At 38.3% G+C, this 19,157-nt stretch overlaps 1 protein-coding gene and 1 pseudogene across 1 annotated transcript in view; one reads left to right on the forward strand and one right to left on the reverse strand.

Annotated features, from left to right (window-relative positions):
• Positions 1 to 219: 219 nt before the first annotated feature.
• Positions 220 to 820, forward strand: LOC122478366 (annotated as a pseudogene).
• A 976-nt stretch (positions 821 to 1,796) lies between these two features.
• The window catches only part of LOC122478365 (ankyrin repeat domain-containing protein 26-like), a 43,434-nt gene continuing 26,073 nt past the window's right edge, over positions 1,797 to 19,157 (reverse strand). Inside the window, exons 6-8 of the mRNA XM_043572007.1 lie at positions 5,076 to 5,246; positions 2,649 to 2,682; positions 1,797 to 2,069 (exon numbers count right to left, since the gene is read on the reverse strand). Coding sequence (XP_043427942.1) covers positions 1,812 to 2,069; positions 2,649 to 2,682; positions 5,076 to 5,246 — 463 coding nt within the window. The 3' untranslated portion in view covers positions 1,797 to 1,811. The remainder of the gene's footprint in view (positions 2,070 to 2,648; positions 2,683 to 5,075; positions 5,247 to 19,157) is intronic.

A 19,157-nucleotide genomic window follows, 5' to 3' on the forward strand; every position in this document is an offset into this window, starting at 1 on the left:
TATGACAAAGGAGCAATGGCATAAAGTGGAGAAAACAAAAGCCTTTTTCCATAAATGGTGTTGGAACAACTAGATATCCATATGCAAAAGAATGACCTTGTACACACACTTTGTATCACAAATAAAAAAGAATATAAAATGGGTCATAGATCTAAATGTAAGACCTAAAACTATAAAACTTCTAAAAGAAAGCATGAGAGAAAAGCTTTGTGACCTTGTGCTATGGAAATATTTCTTAGATATGAAAACCAAAAACAACAATCATACAAGAACAAATGAATGTGTAAACTGGACTTCACCAAAGAGAAAAACTGCTCTTCAAAAACACTGTTGAGAGAAGGAAAAGTCACAGAGTGGGAGAAGAAAAACCTTGCAAAAAAAGAGCAGTGAGAAAGGAACTGTATCTAGCTCTTTCCACCATCTTTCTGTGCCACCATCATGATGCATGTGAATGTCGTGGCAGATGCTCCCCAGAGCATAACAATACTGAAGAGAGAAGCAAACTCCAGGTTCTTACTAGGCCATGCTCCAAAGACATTGTCCACTTTCTAACTGTGATGATGAAGCATGGTTACAGTGGTGAATTTAAAATCATTGATGATCACAGAGTTGGGTAAATTGATGTGAAACTCACAGGCAGGTTAAGCAAGCATGGAGTGACTGGCCCCAGAATTGATGGACAATGCAAAGATCTAGAAAAATGGCAGAATAATCTGCTCAGTTTGGTTTCATTATACTGACCACTTCAGCTACAATCATGGACCATGAAGAAGGAAGATGAAAACACACAGAAGGGGAAATCCTGGGATTCTTTTTCTAGCGATGTAATACATATGTGCAAATAAAATGCCTCAGTGTAAACAACAACAACAACAACCACCACCAAAAAAAAAGAAAACACAATAAGGAACTGTGTCTAGGATATACAAAGAATTCTGAAAACTCAAAAACTAAGAAAAAAAACAAATTTTTAAAACAACCAAAGATTTGGACAATTCAAAGAAGATACACAGATGGCAAACAAGCACATGAAAATATGCTCGCCATCATCAGTTATTAGGGAGATGTATATTGAAATCATAATGAGATATATACTAAATATCCATCCGAATGGCTAGGATTTAAAAAGCTGACAATACTAAGTGTTCATGAATATGTATGTAGGAATTGGTGCTCTCACAGACTGCTGGTGGGAATTAAAAACCGTACAACTCCTTTAGAAAACAATTTGGCAGCTTCATAATAAGGGAATATGAAGGGACATGAGATTTTTAAGGGTGATGAATATGTTAACTGTCTGGATGATGGTTATCATTTCATACGTGTAAACATATGTCAAAACTATCAAATGACACACTTCATATATGAACTAAACTTCATATATGAACTAAAAATGTTGGATACGAAAATCTCTTTCACAGGAAGAAACGTCTAAAACAGTGGATAAGACACAGACGGAAAGAAGGATGTAAAACCATACAAGATGAAGCCAGAGGACTGTGGCCTTTAACCTAATAGCAATGAGAAGTAATAGCTAAGCTTTAAGCAAGGGGGTACCATGATGAAAGACACATTTTTTAAAACATATACTAATTATGGTTGCAGTGTAGACCAAGGTCCTGGGAGGTAGAACGGCAGGAAAAACAGTCCTAAGGTTATTTCAGTCATCTGGGAGAAAAATAATGACCTGACCTGGGTGAAGGCACAGAAGAGAAGCAGAGTTAACAAACACATTAGATGTGCCATTCCCACTAAGAAAGGTACAGTAGAAATGATGAGTCTTTGGCTGAGAGGATACAATAGTGCTCCTTTTATTTTAATACAAAACGCATTTCTGAGATGAGCAGCTCTATAATACAGCAGTGCTCTATGGTGCAGTAGTAGGCAAGGTTGCACATGTTACTACAGAAATATACGTAAAAAGACTTCCTACCTTTACAATCCATGCCAAGTTGTTCGATCAGCAACATGAAATTCTTAGAGTAAGGCAACTCACAATGCTCTGAAGCTGTTTTAGATGACTGAATGAAGTCGACAAGGTCATCCATAGAAGTAATTTGCTTTTTGACCTACGAATGAATAATACCATTTCAAAATGTCCCCCAAATATTTATAAAATATACTAGGTGTAGAGAAGTGATAAATAGCCATCTTTTTATAAAAGCAAAAACAGGGGCACCTGACTGGCTCAGTCGGTTGAGCATCCGACTCCATTTTGGCTCAGGTCATGACCTCAGGGTTCCTGAGTTTGAGTCCCACGTTGACCTCCACAATGACAGCATGGGGCCTGCTTGGGATTCTCTCTCCCCCTCTCCCTCGGCCCCTCCCCCACTTGTGCGTGCTCTCTCTCAAAATACATTTTAAAAATAAGTGAATGAACATTTAAAAGCGAAACCATAGAGACTTTTAAAAAGAACGGATTTTTATCAAAAAGACACTGTTATCCATAGCTAGTATTTCTAAGTAACTTTTTCACAGCAAATGTCTCTACAACAAAGGAAGATTTTCTATTTTTTCACTACATCTTTCATAAAGTAATTTCTTGCCACTGAACAATATTCCTAACAAATATGTATCAAAATGATATAATAAAATAAAAATAAAATAAATAATAAATAAAATAAAATTACATTGTCTCTTTTGCTTACCTTGTTCTTTTTCTTAGAAATTTTCTTTGCAGGTCTGAAAAAAAACAACAATTGTTTTCAGGCAAGTATTAAATACTTAAAATACAAAGCGTATCTAAACCTATTGTTTCTGATATAAAATCTCTGCATTTGAAACTAATTTTCTACAAAGGGGATTAAACAACAGAGTAACATTAAACAACATCGAAAACATACTACTGCTAATATTAACAAAGGATTAGGTTTATCCAGTTCTAGTATATGTGCTGCTGAAGCAAGCACAACAAAGTACTAAAGTTAGGTAAAAACTAACAAAAGCAAAGGAAAATCCTAATGCTACTTGCATTATTTGATAGGAATAATACCATTGTTTGTGTTGTTGTCATTTTACTAAAAATAAGCTTTTACTGGCACTAAAACCTACTTGGAAGGTGCAAGTTAAGTCCCTATATGAAAGAACCCCTTTTTAACAATCATGATATTAACGTGTTGGAGACTCACTATGCAACTACTCTCTAGGCATTACTATGTGCACTTTACATGTCTTCAAGGTATTTGAAGCCCCACAACAATCCTATGAAGTAGGTTATTATATTAGGTATGTTACACAGAAAGAAAATGAGGCACAGAAAGTCGAAGTGACTTGCCCAAGAAGCCCTAGTCGCTGGCCAAGAACAGACCCTGAATTCAAACCCAGGAATGTGCCTTCAAAGCATCTGTTTTATACTACGTGGTTAAAGTAATACTCCAGTGTTTCTAACTAATATGACAGCAAATGTATCTATATTATGATTCGATTTCTAGCTATAGTGATACATAACAATTTCTGAATCTTACACATTTTTTAAGAGACTTTATACTTGGCAAGATGGGAAATCTACTTTCAATAAACTAAAGATTTGCTTCTTCTAGAGAAGTTCCTCAACAGGCATTCATTCATTCATTCATTCATTCATTCCACTGTTTATCCCCACATTCAACACATACTTATTGAGCATAATATCTGTGTCAATGGCACTGTTGGTACAGGAAGCATGATTTTGGTCATTTAGAGCTCTCTAGTCCAAAAGGAATAATCTGTTATGGATCACTAGTTTCTTTTACAATTGTAAATAAACAAAATCTTCCCCTTTCCCCAGAACTTAAATAATATTAACTTAATAGAATCAGATACTTTAAAGTCCCTAACAAAATCATAGCTACTTGTGATACTATCAAAGGCACTGGATATCTATAAAATCATCAAGGAAGGATTACTTTTATTCAGAATGGCCTCAGTGTTTGCATACATTTATGAAAAGTGTGTGTGTGTGTGTATACAAATATATACATATAGAACTTATACACATATACTTTTATAAACATATATAAGAAATTATAGATATAGTTTGTATATTATGCATATACATATATATAATATGTATTATACATATAATATACATATAAGAAATATACATATAAGAAATTATACAGCCATATATATAAATATATATAAATATATATTTAATTAATTAATTAATTATTTACTTTTATTTAATTATTAAATTAAATTAATTTACTTATTTTAAATTATTTTATTAAATTAATTTAATTAATTTAATATATTTAATATATAAATATATTTATATATATGTATATATATACTTGCATACATACATATATATTTTTAAATCTGCACATTCAATTGTATGAGAATACCCCATTGTGGAACCAATTCAGAATAAACCAACTTCTTGCACAAAATCACATCAATAAGAGTACTAAAGACAATTACTATATTTTTTTTTCAACGTTTATTTATTTTTTTTGCGACAGAGAGAGACAGAGCATGAACGGGGGAGGGGCAGAGAGAGAGGGAGACACAGAATCGGAAACAGGCTCCAGGCTCTGAACCATCAGCCCAGAGCCTGACGCGGGGCTCGAACTCACGGACCGCAAGATCGTGACCTGGCTGAAGTCGGACGCTCAACCGACTGCGCCACCCAGGCGCCTCTATCATTTTTAAAAGATAATGTAATGCAATCAACAAACTTCCTAATGTTTGGAAACGGAAACAAAATTAAATTAACTAACCATGTCTATATCTATTGATCATTTCCAACAGAATACATTCTCTAAAGCCCCCATCTTAAAATAAAAAGAGAAAGAAAATGCCTTTGCAATTCACATTCTTTTTCAGTTATCATCCATTTGTCTATTACCTTTCCCTATTAAAATGCTGTAAGGAGTTGTTTACACTTACTCATCTTCCATGCTTCCATGGTGACTGCTGAAACTGCTCCTTGACAAAGTCACTTACCCTCATCACAACTTTTCAAGCAGTGTGTTTGATATGTTGAGTATTTCTTGCTTTAGCTTGGACCTACCTACACTACAGCATTTTATTTCCACAAAGGTAATCACTGCTAAAATTCCTTCACAGGCACATAAAGAATTTATAGATTTTACCTGCTTTCATGCTGATCCTTTTCACTGAAATGGCTGCCATCATTCTTTTGTAGTGGACCACCAGTTAGGGCATCTGCCTTCTGCAACACTGGTGTGATCACAGATCCTTTAGATGTCCCTTTTTCATTTTCACCTTTCTTTAACTTCTTCATATGTAAACCAGGTTCCCTCCTTAAAAGAAAAACAGAGGTGCTTTTAAAAAAAGCTCTCATTATAAAAGTTTGATTAGAAGATGGCGGCTTAGGAGGACGCTGGGCTCACCGCACGTCCTGCTGATCACTTAGATTCCATCTACACCTGCCTAAATAACCCAGAAAACCGCTAGAGGATTAGCAGAACGGAGTCGCCGGAGCCAAGCGCAGACGAGAGGCCCACGGAAGAGGGTAGGAAGGGCGGCGAGGCGGTGCGCGCTCCACGGACTGGCGGGAGGGAGCCGGGGCGGAGGGGCGGCTCGCCGGCCAAGCAGAGCCCCCGAGTCTGGCTTGCAAAAGCGGAGGGGCCTGACGGACTGTGTTCCCACAACAAGCGCGACTTAGCGTCTGGGAGGTCATAAGTTAACAGCTCTGCTCAGAAAGCGGGAAGGCTGGAGGACAAAGGGAGGGAGAGCTGCTGAGCCCCCTGACAACAGAACTCAGTTTGGTGGGGAACAAAGGCGCTCGCCAGCGCCATCTCCCCCGCCCATCCCCCAGCCAAAATCCCAAAGAGAACCGGTTCCTGCCAGGGAACTTGCTCACTCCGAGCAAACACCTAACTCGGCACTTCTGCGGAGCCAAACCTCTGGCAGCGGATCTGACTCCCTCCCGCTGCCACAGGGCCCCTCCTGAAGTGGATCACCTAAGGAGAAGCGATCTAAGCCTGCCCCTCCTGCCCCCGTGCACCTTGCCTACCCACCCCAGCTAAGACGCCAGATCCCCAGCATCACAAGCCTGGCAGGGTGCAAGTAGCCCAGACGAGCCACACCACCCCACAGTGAATCCCGCCCCTAGGAGAGGGGAAGAGAAGGCACACACCAGTCTGACTGTGGCCCCAGCGGTGGGCTGGGGGCAGACATCAGGTCTGACTGCAGCCCCGCCCACCAACTCCAGCTATACACCACAGCACAGGGGAAGTGCCCTGCAGGTCCTCACCACGCCAGGGACTATCCAAAATGACCAAGCGGAAGAATTACCCTCAGAAGAATCTCCAGGAAATAACAACAGCTAATGAGCTGATCAAAAAGGATTTAAATAATATAACAGAAAGTGAATTTAGAATAATAGTCATAAAATTAATCGCTGGGCTTGAAAACAGTATACAGGACAGCAGAGAATCTCTTGCTACAGAGATCAAGGGACTAAGGAACAGTCACGAGGAGCTGAAAAACGCTTTAAACGAAATGCATAACAAAATGGAAACCACCACAGCTCGGCTTGAAGAGGCAGAGGAGAGAATAGGTGAACTAGAAGATAAAGTTATGGAAAAAGAGGAAGCTGAGAAAAAGAGAGATAAAAAAATCCAGGAGTATGAGGGGAAAATTAGAGAACTAAGTGATACACTAAAAAGAAATAATATACGCATAATTGGTATCCCAGAGGAGGAAGAGAGAGGGAAAGGTGCTGAAGGGGTACTTGAAGAAATCATAGCTGAGAACTTCCCTGAACTGGGGAAGGAAAAAGGCATTGAAATCCAAGAGGCACAGAGAACTCCCTTCAGACGTAACTTGAATCGATCTTCTGCACGACATATCATAGTGAAACTGGCAAAATACAAGGATAAAGAGAAAATTCTGAAAGCAGCAAGGGGTAAACGTGCCCTCACATATAAAGGGAGACCTATAAGACTCGTGACTGATCTCTCTTTTGAAACTTGGCAGGCCAGAAAGAATTGGCACGAGATTTTCAGGGTACTAGACAGAAAAAATATGCAGCCAAGAATCCTTTATCCAGCAAGTCTGTCATTTAGAATAGAAGGAGAGATAAAGGTCTTCCCAAACAAACAAAAACTGAAGGAATTTGTCACCACTAAACCAGCCCTACAAGAGATCCTAAGGGGGACCCTGTGAGACAAAGTCCCAGAGACATCACTACAAGCATAAAACATACAGACATCACAATGACTCTAAACCCGTATCTTTCTATAATAACACTGAATGTAAATGGATTAAATGCGCCAACCAAAAGACATAGGGTATCAGAATGGATAAAAAAACAAGACCCATCTATTTGCTGTCTACAAGAGACTCATTTTAGACCTGAGGACACCTTTAGATTGAGAGTGAGGGGATGGAGAACTATTTATCATGCGACTGGAAGCCAAAAGAAAGCTGGAGTAGCCATACTTATATCAGACAAACTAGACTTTAAATTAAAGGCTGTAACAAGAGATGAAGAAGGGCATTATATAATAGTTACAGGGTCTATCCATCAGGAAGAGCTAACAATTATAAGTGTCTATGCGCCAAATACCGGAGCCCCCAAATATATAAAACAATTACTCATAAACATAAGCAACCTTATTGATAAGAATGTGGTAATTGCAGGGGACTTTAACACCCCACTTACAGAAATGGATAGATCATCTAGACACACGGTCAATAAAGAAACAAGGGCCCTGAATGAGACATTGGATCAGATGGACTTGACAGATATATTTAGAACTCTGCATCCCAAAGCAACAGAATATACTTTCTTCTCGAGTGCACATGGAACATTCTCCAAGATAGATCATATACTGGGTCACAAAACAGCCCTTCATAAGTTTACAAGAATTGAAATTATACCATGCTTACTTTCAGACCACAATGCTATGAAGCTTGAAATCAACCACAGAAAAAAGTCTGGAAAACCTCCAAAGCATGGAGATTAAAGAATACCCTACTAACGAATGAGTGGGTCAACCAGGCAATTAGAGAAGAAATTAAAAAATATATGGAAACAAACGAAAATGAAAATACAACAATCCAAACACTTTGGGATGCAGCAAAGGCAGTCCTGAGAGGAAAATACATTGCAATCCAGGCCTATCTCAAGAAACAAGAAAAATCCCAAATACAAAATCTAACAGCACACCTAAAGGAACTAGAAGCAGAACAGCAAAGGCAGCCTAAACCCAGCAGAAGAAGAGAAATAATAAAGATCAGAGCAGAAATAAACAATATAGAATCTAAAAAAACTGTAGAGCGGATCAACGAAACCAAGAGTTGGTTTTTTGAAAAAATAAACAAAATTGACAAACCTCTAGCCAGGCTTCTCAAAAAGAAAAGGGAGATGACCCAAATAGATAAAATCATGAATGAAAGTGGAATTATTACAACCAATCCCTCAGAGATACAAACAATTATCAGGGAATACTATGAAAACTTATATGCCAACAAATTGGACAACCTGGAAGAAATGGACAAATTCCTGAACACCCACACTCTTCCAAAACTCAATCAGGAGGAAATAGAAAGCTTGAACAGACCCATAACCAGCGAAGAAATTGAATCGGTTATCAAAAATCTCCCAACAAATAAGAGTCCAGGACCAGATGGCTTCCCAGGGGAGTTCTACCAGACGTTTAAAGCAGAGATAATACCTATCCTTCTCAAGCTATTCCAAGAAATAGAAAGGGAAGGAAAACTTCCAGACTCATTCTATGAAGCCAGTATTACTTTGATTCCTAAACCAGACAGAGACCCAGTAAAAAAAGAGAACTACAGGCCAATATCCCTGATGAATATGGATGCAAAAATTCTCAATAAGATACTAGCAAATCGAATTCAACGGCATATAAAAAGAATTATACACCATGATCAAGTGGGATTCATTCCTGGGATGCAGGGCTGGTTCAACATTCGCAAATCAATCAACGTGATACATCACATTAACAACAAAAAAGAGAAGAACCATATGATCCTGTCAATCGATGCAGAAAAGGCCTTCGACAAAATCCAGCACCCTTTCTTAATAAAAACCCTTGAGAAAGTCGGGATAGAAGGAACATACTTAAAGATCATAAAAGCCATTTATGAAAAGCCCACAGCTAACATCATCCTCAATGGGGAAAAACTGAGAGCTTTTTCCCTGAGATCAGGAACACGACAAGGATGCCCACTCTCACCGCTGCTGTTTAACATAGTGCTGGAATTTCTAGCATCAGCAATCAGACAACAAAAGGAAATCAAAGGCATCAAAATTGGCAAAGATGAAGTCGAGCTTTCGCTTTTTGCAGATGACATGATATTATACATGGAAAATCCGATAGACTCCACCAAAAGTCTGCTAGAACTGATACAGGAATTCAGCAAAGTTGCAGGATACAAAATCAATGTACAGAAATCAGTTGCATTCTTATACACTAACAATGAAGCAACAGAAAGACAAATAAAGAAACTGATCCCATTCACAATTGCACCAAGAAGCATAAAATACCTAGGAATAAATCTAACCAAAGATGTAAAGGATCTGTATGCTGAAAATTATAGAAAGCTTATGAAGGAAATTGAAGAAGATTTAAAGAAATGGAAAGACATTCCCTGCTCATGGATTGGAAAAATAAATATTGTCAAAATGTCAATACTACCCAAAGCTATCTACACATTCAATGCCATCCCAATCAAAATTGCACCAGCATTCTTCTCGAAACTAGAACAAGCAATCCTAAAATTCATATGGAACCACAAAAGGCCCCGAATAGCCAAAGGAATTTTGAAGAAGAAGACCAAAGCAGGAGGCATCACAATCCCAGACTTTAGCCTCTACTATAAAGCTGTCATCATCAAGACAGCATGGTATTGGCACAAAAACAGACACATAGACCAATGGAATAGAATAGAAACCCCAGAACTAGACCCACAAACGTATGGCCAACTCATCTTTGACAAAGCAGGAAAGAACATCCAATGGAAAAAAGACAGCCTCTTTAACAAATGGTGCTGGGAGAACTGGACAGCAACATGCAGAAGGTTGAAACTAGACCACTTTCTCACACCATTCACAAAAATAAACTCAAAATGGATAAAGGACCTAAATGTGAGACAGGAAACCATCAAAACCTTAGAGGAGAAAGCAGGAAAAGACCTCTCTGACCTCAGCCGTAGCAATCTCTTACTCGATACGTCCCCAAAGGCAAGGGAATTAAAAGCAAAAGTGAATTACTGGGATCTTATGAAGATAAAAAGCTTCTGCACAGCCAAGGAAACAACCAACAAAACTAAAAGGCAACCAACGGAATGGGAAAAGATATTTGCAAATGACATATCTGACAAAGGGCTAGTATCCAAAATCTATAAAGAGCTCACCAAACTCCATACCCGAAAAACAAATAACCCAGTGAAGAAATGGGCAGAAAACATGAATAGACACTTCTCTAAAGAAGACATCCGGATGGCCAACAGGCACATGAAAAGATGTTCAGCGTCGCTCCTTATCAGGGAAATACAAATCAAAACCACACTCAGGTATCACCTCACGCCAGTCAGAGTGGCCAAAATGAACAAATCAGGAGACTATAGATGCTGGAGAGGATGTGGAGAAACGGGAACCCTCTTGCACTGTTGGTGGGAATGCAAACTGGTGCAGCCGCTCTGGAAAGCAGTGTGGAGGTTCCTCAGAAAATTAAAAATAGACCTACCCTATGACCCAGCAATAGCACTGCTAGGAATTTATCCAAGGGATACAGGAGTACTGATGCATAGGGCCACTTGTACCCCAATGTTCATAGCAGCACTCTCAACAATAGCCAAATTATGGAAAGAGCCTAAATGTCCATCAACTGATGAATGGATAAAGAAATTGTGGTTTATATACACAATGGAATATTACGTGGCAATGAGAAAAAATGAAATATGGCCTTTTGTAGCAACGTGGATGGAACTGGAGAGTGTGATGTTAAGTGAAATAAGCCATACAGAGAAAGACAGATACCATATGGTTTCACTCTTATGTGGATCCTGAGAAACTTAACAGGAACCCATGGGGGAGGGGAAGGAAAAAAAAAAGAGGTTAGAATGGGAGAGAGCCAAAGCATAAGAGACTGTTAAAAACTGAGAACAAACTGAGGGTTGATGGGGGGTGGGAGGGAGGAGAGGGTGGGTGATGGGTATTGAGGAGGGCACCTTTTGGGATGAGCACTGGGTGTTGTATGGAAACCAATTTGTCAATAAATTTCATTAAAAAAATAAATAAAAGTTTGATTAAAAAAAAAAGAAAAAAAAGAAAAACAAAGCCATTAAAAAGCCATAAAAAAGCCAATGTTTTCTAATAATTTTACTGATGAAGAATAAAAAGACAATTTTCATCAAGTTCTGAATTTTACCCATCTGACTTAATTTGATTAGTTCAGAGAACAGTGCTGAAGTACCAACCATACACAAGGAAATACTCATCTGGTGCTTCAAACACAGATAAATATACAAATAGAATACAATGCGATTTGTAAGAATTGACATGTGAAAAGCTGTAAGTGAGGACAAGAAAGGCTTTACTGAAGAGGGAAAATAAACAGCAGAGGTCACCAGGGAAAACAAAAGGAGAAAACCATTTTCTTAGAGATTAGAATGTGAGCACAAAGATTACACAGATGGCATCTAGGTGCCTTGAAAGGAAAAAGTATAAGCTTTTAGGAACTTGGGAAAAAAACATAAAATACATGGAAGCAAGTAGTAAGAGATCAGTCAGGAAAGATTCTGAAGAACCTTGAAGGTTACACTAAAAAGTTAGAGTTCATTTCCTAAAGGCAGTGACTCTTAGACATGGGAGTAATAACTAGATATGTGCTCTATTTTTGGCGTTGCTTTGAAATATAAGAATTCTTACTTTCAACAAAGTTTTAAAGTAGCATGAGGTCCATATAACATGAAAGAAGAAATCAGGGAAATATCTTAGGGGAAAAACTACTTTTAAAATACCCATATGTCAGAGCGATATCAGTATGATAGCTGAACAAGATGTACCTTGTTGTGTCTCCCCACCTACAACAAACTGGCATCTTATCCACCCACCGGCAAAACTGCCTTTGCAGGAGCTGTGGGAATCTAGCACCATATTCCAAGGGACCGAGGAAAAGTCTTGCCTACCCGTACATCAGGTAACAGGCAGACATACTACAGTCTAATCTGTGGACCTAGCAATAGCCCATAAAGTGCCTCCAGCCACTCCCTCTCAGCCACATCTGGGAGTCCCTCCCTTGAAAACACTCTCTAAGATGATCACCCATGGATGAGAGAGCCTTTTTGGAAAACCAGGTGTCCTGCAGAGAATTTCCAGCATACCACTGGAGCAAAAAAGTCAGGTTGGACACACTAAGAGGTAGTCACTAAAGACTGGAGGAAGTGACTGCTACTTCAAACGCAAAGACAGCAATGCAAAACTGCAAAGAATATAAAATATCAAGGAAATATGATACCATCAAAGGATCACAATAATCTTCCAGTAATCAATCGGAAACATATGGAGATCTGTAATTTATTCAAAAGAGAATTCAAAAATAGCAGTTTTATGGAAACTCAGTGAGTTACAAGAAAAACACAAAAAGCCAATTCAGTAAAATAAGAAAATCACTCTATGAATAAAATGAGAAGCTTAACAAAGAGCTGGAAATAGTAAAAGCCAAGTAAACAAAAATCCTGGAGCTGAAGAGTATAATGAAGGAGATGAAAAAAGCAAGAGTGATCACTGACAGGAAATGGATCAAGCAAAAAAAAATGTGAATTGAAAGACAGGAACTATCAATTTATCCAGTCAGCATAGAACAAAGTCAAAAGAATGAAAAAGAGTGAGGAAAGACTATGTGACTACAAGTGAACCCTCATAAGGTTAACAATGTCTCAGGAGAAACCTTCCATGCAAGGAGGCAGTGGGATTACATATTAAAAGTGCTAAGAGAAAAAAGACTACCAATCAATAATACTTTACTCAGCAAAATTATCCTTCAGAAATCAAATAGAATAAATACATTTGATACACCACATTAACAGGATAAAAAAATCATATCATCATCCCAGCATGGGAGAAAAAAGCATTTGACAAAATTCAACATCTTTTCAGGATAAAAACTCTCAACAATGTGGGTACTGAATTTCACACCTGGACATAATGAAGCCCAATATGATAAGCCCATAGCCAACATCATATGCAGTGGTAAAAAACGGAAAGCTTTTACTATAAGTTCAAGAACAAGGCAAAGTTGCCCACTTGACTACTCCTATTCAACAGGATAGAGGAAGTCCTAGCCAAAGCAGTCAGGCAATAAAAGGAAATAAAGACATCCAAATCAGAAAAGAAGAAATAAAACTGTCTTTGTTTGCAGATGATATGTTATTATATATAGAAAATCCTGAAGATACCACCAAAAAATCTGTTCCAAGGATGAAGGATACCAAATCAACATTAAGATGCAGGGGTGCCTGGGTGGCTCAGTCAGTTAAGCTTCTGACTTCGGCTAAGTTCATGATCTCATGGTTTGTGGTTCAAGCCCCCTATTGGACTCTGTGCTGACAGTTCAGAGCCTGGAGCCTGCTTTGGATTCTCTCTCTCTCTCTTTCTCTCTCTCTCTACCCGTCCCCTGTTCACACTCTGTCTCTTTAGCCTCTACTACAAAGCTGTGATCATCAAGACAGTATGGTATTGGCACAAAAACAGACACACAGACCAATGGAATAGAATAGAAACCCCAGACGTGAACCCACAAATGTATGGCCAACTAAACATTGACAAAGCAGGAAAGAGTATCCCATGAGAAAAAAAGACAGTCTCTTTCTTCTGGGAGAACTGGACAGCAACATGCAGAAGAATGAAATTAGACGACTTTTCTTACACCATACACACAAATAAACTCAAAATGGATGAAGGACCTGACTGTGAGACAGGAAACCATCAAAACTCTTGAGGAGAAAGCAGGAAAAAAACCTCTTTGACCTCCGCTGCAGCAATTTCTTACTTGACATATCCCCAAAGGCAAGGGAATGGAGAGCAAAAATAAACTATTGGGACCTCGTCAAGATAAAAATCTTCTGCACTGCAAAGGAATCAATCAACAAAACCGAAAGGCAACCGACAGAATGGGAGAAGATATTTGCAAATGACATATCACATAAAGGAAGGGCTAATATCCAGAACCTGTAAAGAACTCACCAAACCCCACACCCACAAAACAAATAATCCAGGGAAGAAATGGGCAGAAGACATGGATAGATACTTTTCCAAAGAAGACATCCAGATGGACAACAGACACATGGAAAGATGCTCAACGTCACTCCTCATCAGGGAAATACTAATCTAAACCACACTGAGATATCACCTCACGCTGGTCAGAGTGGCTAAAATGAACAAATCAGGAGACTACAGATGCTGGCGAGGATGTGGAGAAACAGGAACCCTCTTGCACTGTTGGTGGGAATGCAAACTGGTGCAGCCACTCTGGAAAACAGGGTAGAGCTTCCTAAAATAATTAAAAATAGAACAACCCTAGGACCCAGCAATAGCACTCCTGGGAATTTACCCAAGGGATACAGGAGTGCTGATGCTTAGGGGCACATGTACCCCACTGTATACAGTAGCACTTTCAGCAATCGCCAAATTATGCAAAGAGCCTAAATGTCCATCACCCAACGAATGGAGAAAGAAGATGTGGTTTATATATACAGTGGAATACTACTTGGCAATGAGAAAGAGTGAAATCTGGCCATTTTCAACAACATGGATGGAACTGGAGGGTATTATGCAAAGTGAAATAAGTCAGGCAGAGAAAGACAGATACCATATGATTTCACCTATATGTGGATCCTGAGAAACTTGACAGGAGACCATGGGTGGGGGATCGGGGAAAAAAAGTTACAGAGACGGAGGGAGGCAAACAATAAGAGACTCGTAAACACTGAGAATAAACTAAGGGTTGATAAGAGGTGGGGGAGAGGGGAAAGTAGGTGATAGGCATTGAGAAGGGCACCTGTTGGGATGAGCACTGGGTGTTGTATGGAAACCAATTTGACAATAGATTATATTTAGTAAAAAAAAATTACAAAATCAGCATCAAGAGATCAGTTGCATTTCTAAACAATAACAATGAAATAGCTGAAAAAGAAATATAAGGAAAAAAATCCCCTTCCCCAAAGCATCAAAAAGAACAAAATACTTTGGAATAAATTTAATCAAGGATTTCTGAAAGATAGGTACAGTAAAAACTACAAGACATTGGTAAAAGAAACAGCAGAGACACAAACAAATGGGAAGATACCCCGTTGTTTATGGATTCAAAAAATTAGCATCATTAAATATCCACATTACCTGAAACCACCCACAGAGTCAATGCAATCCTTGTCAAAATTCCAATGACCTTTTTCACAGAAATAGGAAAAGCATTCCTCAAATGTGTAAGGAACAAGAAAGACCCCAAATAGCCAAAACAATCCTAAGAAAGAAGAACAAAGCTGGAAGCATCACACTGGCTGGTGTCACACTATTACAAAGTTATGGTAATAAAAACCATATGAAGTTGCGCAAAAACAAACACAAAGATGAATGAAACAGAATCAAGAACCCAGAAATAAACCCATGCATAAAGTCAACTAAAAACCCATGCATAAAGTCTCTTTGTTAAGAGACCCAAGAATACTCAAAAGAGAAAAGGTACTCTCTTCAATACATGATGGTGAGAAAACTGGATATTAACATGCAAAAGAATAAAACTGTGCCTCTACCTTACACCACTCACAAAAGTCAACCCAAACGCAAATAAAGACTCCTATATAAAATCTTAAATCATAAAACTCCTAGAAGAAAACAGAGGATAAAAGCTCCTTGACATAGATCTTACAAATGATTTAGGATAGGACATCCAAAGTACAAGCAATAAAAGCAAAAACAACCAATGCAATCAGCAATGTTTCTGCACAGCAAAAGAAACAAGCAACATGACGGAAAGGCAACCTATGGAAAGGATGAAAACATTTGCAAGCTACAAATATGAAAAACGTCAATATCTAAAATGTGTGAGGAATTCGTACAATTCAACAGCTAAAAACAAATATAATTAAAAACTGGGCAAGGCACCTTAAAAGACGTCTCTCCTCAAAACATATTCAAATAGCCAAGGGTACACAAGAAGGTGCTCGATATCACTATTCATCAGGGAAATGCAAATCAAAACTGCAGTATATAGATATCACTTTGACCTATTAAAATGGCTATTGTCAAAAAGACAAGAGATATCGTTGGCAAGGATGTACAGGAAAGGAATTCCTTGTACTCCTGTAGGACTGTAAATTGGGACAGCCACTACGTAAAACAGTATGGTGGCTCCTCAACAAACTAAAAATAGAACCTCCATATGAGCCAGTAATCCCATTTCTGGGTATATGTCTTAAAGACATGACATCCTTACCCTGGAGAGATATCTGCAGCCCTATGTTTATTGCAGCATTATTTACAATAGTCAAGAAACATGGGGCGCCTGGGTGGCTCAGTCGGTTAAGTGGCCGACTTCGGCCCAGGTCATGATCTCTGGTCCGTGAGTTCAAGCCCCGCGTCGGGTTCTGTGCTGACAGCTCAGAGCCTGGAGCCTGTTTCAGATTCTGTGTCTCCCTCTCTCTGACCCTCCCCCGTTCATGCTTTGTCTCTCTCTGTCTCAAAAATAAATAAACGCTAAAAAAAAATTTAAAAAATTAGTCAAGAAACAACCTAAGCATCCATCAGTGGATCCATGGATTAAAAAATATGGCATACAGTTACAATGGAATATTTTCAGCCACAAACAAGAAGGAAATCCTGCCAGTTGTGACAACATGAGTGAAACTTGAGGGCTTTATCCTTAGTGAAAAGAAGTCAGACACAGGAAGACAAACACTGTATGATCTGACTTATATGTGGAATTAAAAAAAAAAATTGCACGAAAAACAGAACAGACTGGTGGTTGCCAGGGTTAGGAGGCTGTGAGAAATGGGTAGATATTGGTCAAAGTGTACAAACTACCTGTTACAAGATTAATTAATTCTGGGTATTTAATGTGCAGGATGGTGATTACAGTGAACATATCATTTGAAAGTTGCTACAAGACTAGATCATCACAAACAGGAAATGATATTTGTGTGAGATGATGGAACTATTAACACTATTGTGGTAATCATTTGACAATATAAAAGTGTATCAAATTAATACAGGTACACCTTACAGTTACACAGATGTATGTTACTTATATCTCATAAATCTGGAAAAACTTCAAAAATTCAAAAGTACTCACATGTTATTATCTATCGCTCAGAAATAACAATCATCTGATTAGTTATGCTTTTGTTTAAAAAAAATGGTTTGCAGCGCCTGGATGGCTCAGTACATTAAGTGTATGACTTTGGCTCGGTTTGTGATCTAAGGTTTGTGGCTTCGAGCCCCACCTCAGGCTGTGTGCTGACATCCCAGAGTCTGGAGCCTGCTTCGGAATCTTTGTCTCCCCCTCTCTCTGCCCCTCCCCAACTCTCACTTTGTCTCTCTCCAAATGAATAAACATTTTAAAAAATTTAAAAAAATGATTTGGTAACTTTTGCATACTTTTCGCCTAATATTTAATCCTGATAGAAAATAATGGGGGATTCACCAAAAAGAAAATTATAATTCTGTTTTCATGGACTAAATGCATGCAACAGAATATTATTACCATACAGCTACGTACGTTTCCAAAAATAATAAAATTTCCCACAGATTATTTAGGACTTAAACATGAGCCCCGAAGAGCACCAAAAACAAAAACAAAACTAACAATTGTGGTTTTTTTTTCAAAAAACTGTTAGACAGATAACTTTTTTCGTGGAAATAACATCCAAGAAAAGAAGAACCTTTGTGAAAGCAATTATCAAACAATTCCTCTCGACCCAAACTTCAAAAATGAATCTGTAATTATAGAATTTGAAATAGCTTTCATTTTGAACCCAGTCAATAGAAGCAACTTTTAAGTAGAAAACATCTGGTGAAAGCCACCTCAAACTTAGAAAAAACAAACCAAACCAAACCAAACCAAACAAAACAAAACAAAACAAAAAGAAACCCTAACACGTAGCCATGGTAATAAGAAGCCACCAGAATCAGTTTTAAATGTGTTAATCAATGCCCACCAGCCCTACTCACCAACCAATCCATTTCAGCTCCTTCCTTCTGAAAGACAGCGAATAAAGGACAAAAATGACTCCAATACACATGCTTCAGTGTGCCAACCAATCCACAACAGTCTCACCCAAATAAGCATGGTGCTTCAGATGATGAAAATCCATTTAATTTTCTGAAAGTCCCCTAATTTGTAAACTCTACTCTTCCCCATACCCTGTATAAGAATAGCAGACTGCTCTGTTAAAAAAGACTATACCTAACCAGCATAGCTCACTCTTATTTGTAAGTGATCAATTCCAACTTCATCTTTTTATTTCAGATATTGAGGGCTCATAATCTTTGGCAAGAAATTTTAAAGTCCTATAATAATTTGCCACCATATTTTAGTTTCCTTAATAATTATAAAGGAAGTTTGCTATTCCTTTGATACATTTAACCATAATGAAAACTAACATAAATACAACTAAAAGAACAAGTAGCAAGTAAACACAATATTGGGCCCCCCAAAATCCAAAAACTGTATATAACTGACAGGTTTACTTGTCAGAATGAACCCACGCCAAAGTTTGTCAAGGTGGGGGCTAGTATTACGTTAAAAACTATACACACAAGTTAAACTCCGTTCACTCAATAAACATTATTGAATAAGTACTATATAGACTAGAACATTTTCTAGGCACTGAGGACATGGCAATGAAATGATAACAATCCTACTCATGAGTGAAGTAAACATACAATAACAATAAGCTACACAGGCAAAACATACAGTATTAGAGGAGAAAAACTAAAGCAGAGAAATCACATTTTGATGTGTTATAGGGAAAAGGGTAGTTGAAGTACTAGTCAGGATGGCCAAGAAAGGCCTTGCTGAGAAAGTGACTTTTAAGCAAAAACCTGAAAGGAGAAACAAACAAAAAAGGAAAAAGCAAGCCATGAGGTATCTGAGGGAAAGCATTCCAGATAGAGTCAACAGCAAGCACAGAAGTATGTCCGAAGTACTTAAAGAGTAGTGAGAAATCAGTATGGCTGG

Source organism: Prionailurus bengalensis, unplaced genomic scaffold (assembly GCF_016509475.1).
Source record: "Prionailurus bengalensis isolate Pbe53 unplaced genomic scaffold, Fcat_Pben_1.1_paternal_pri Un_scaffold_55, whole genome shotgun sequence".
NCBI classification, from domain to species: Eukaryota; Metazoa; Chordata; class Mammalia; order Carnivora; family Felidae; genus Prionailurus; species Prionailurus bengalensis.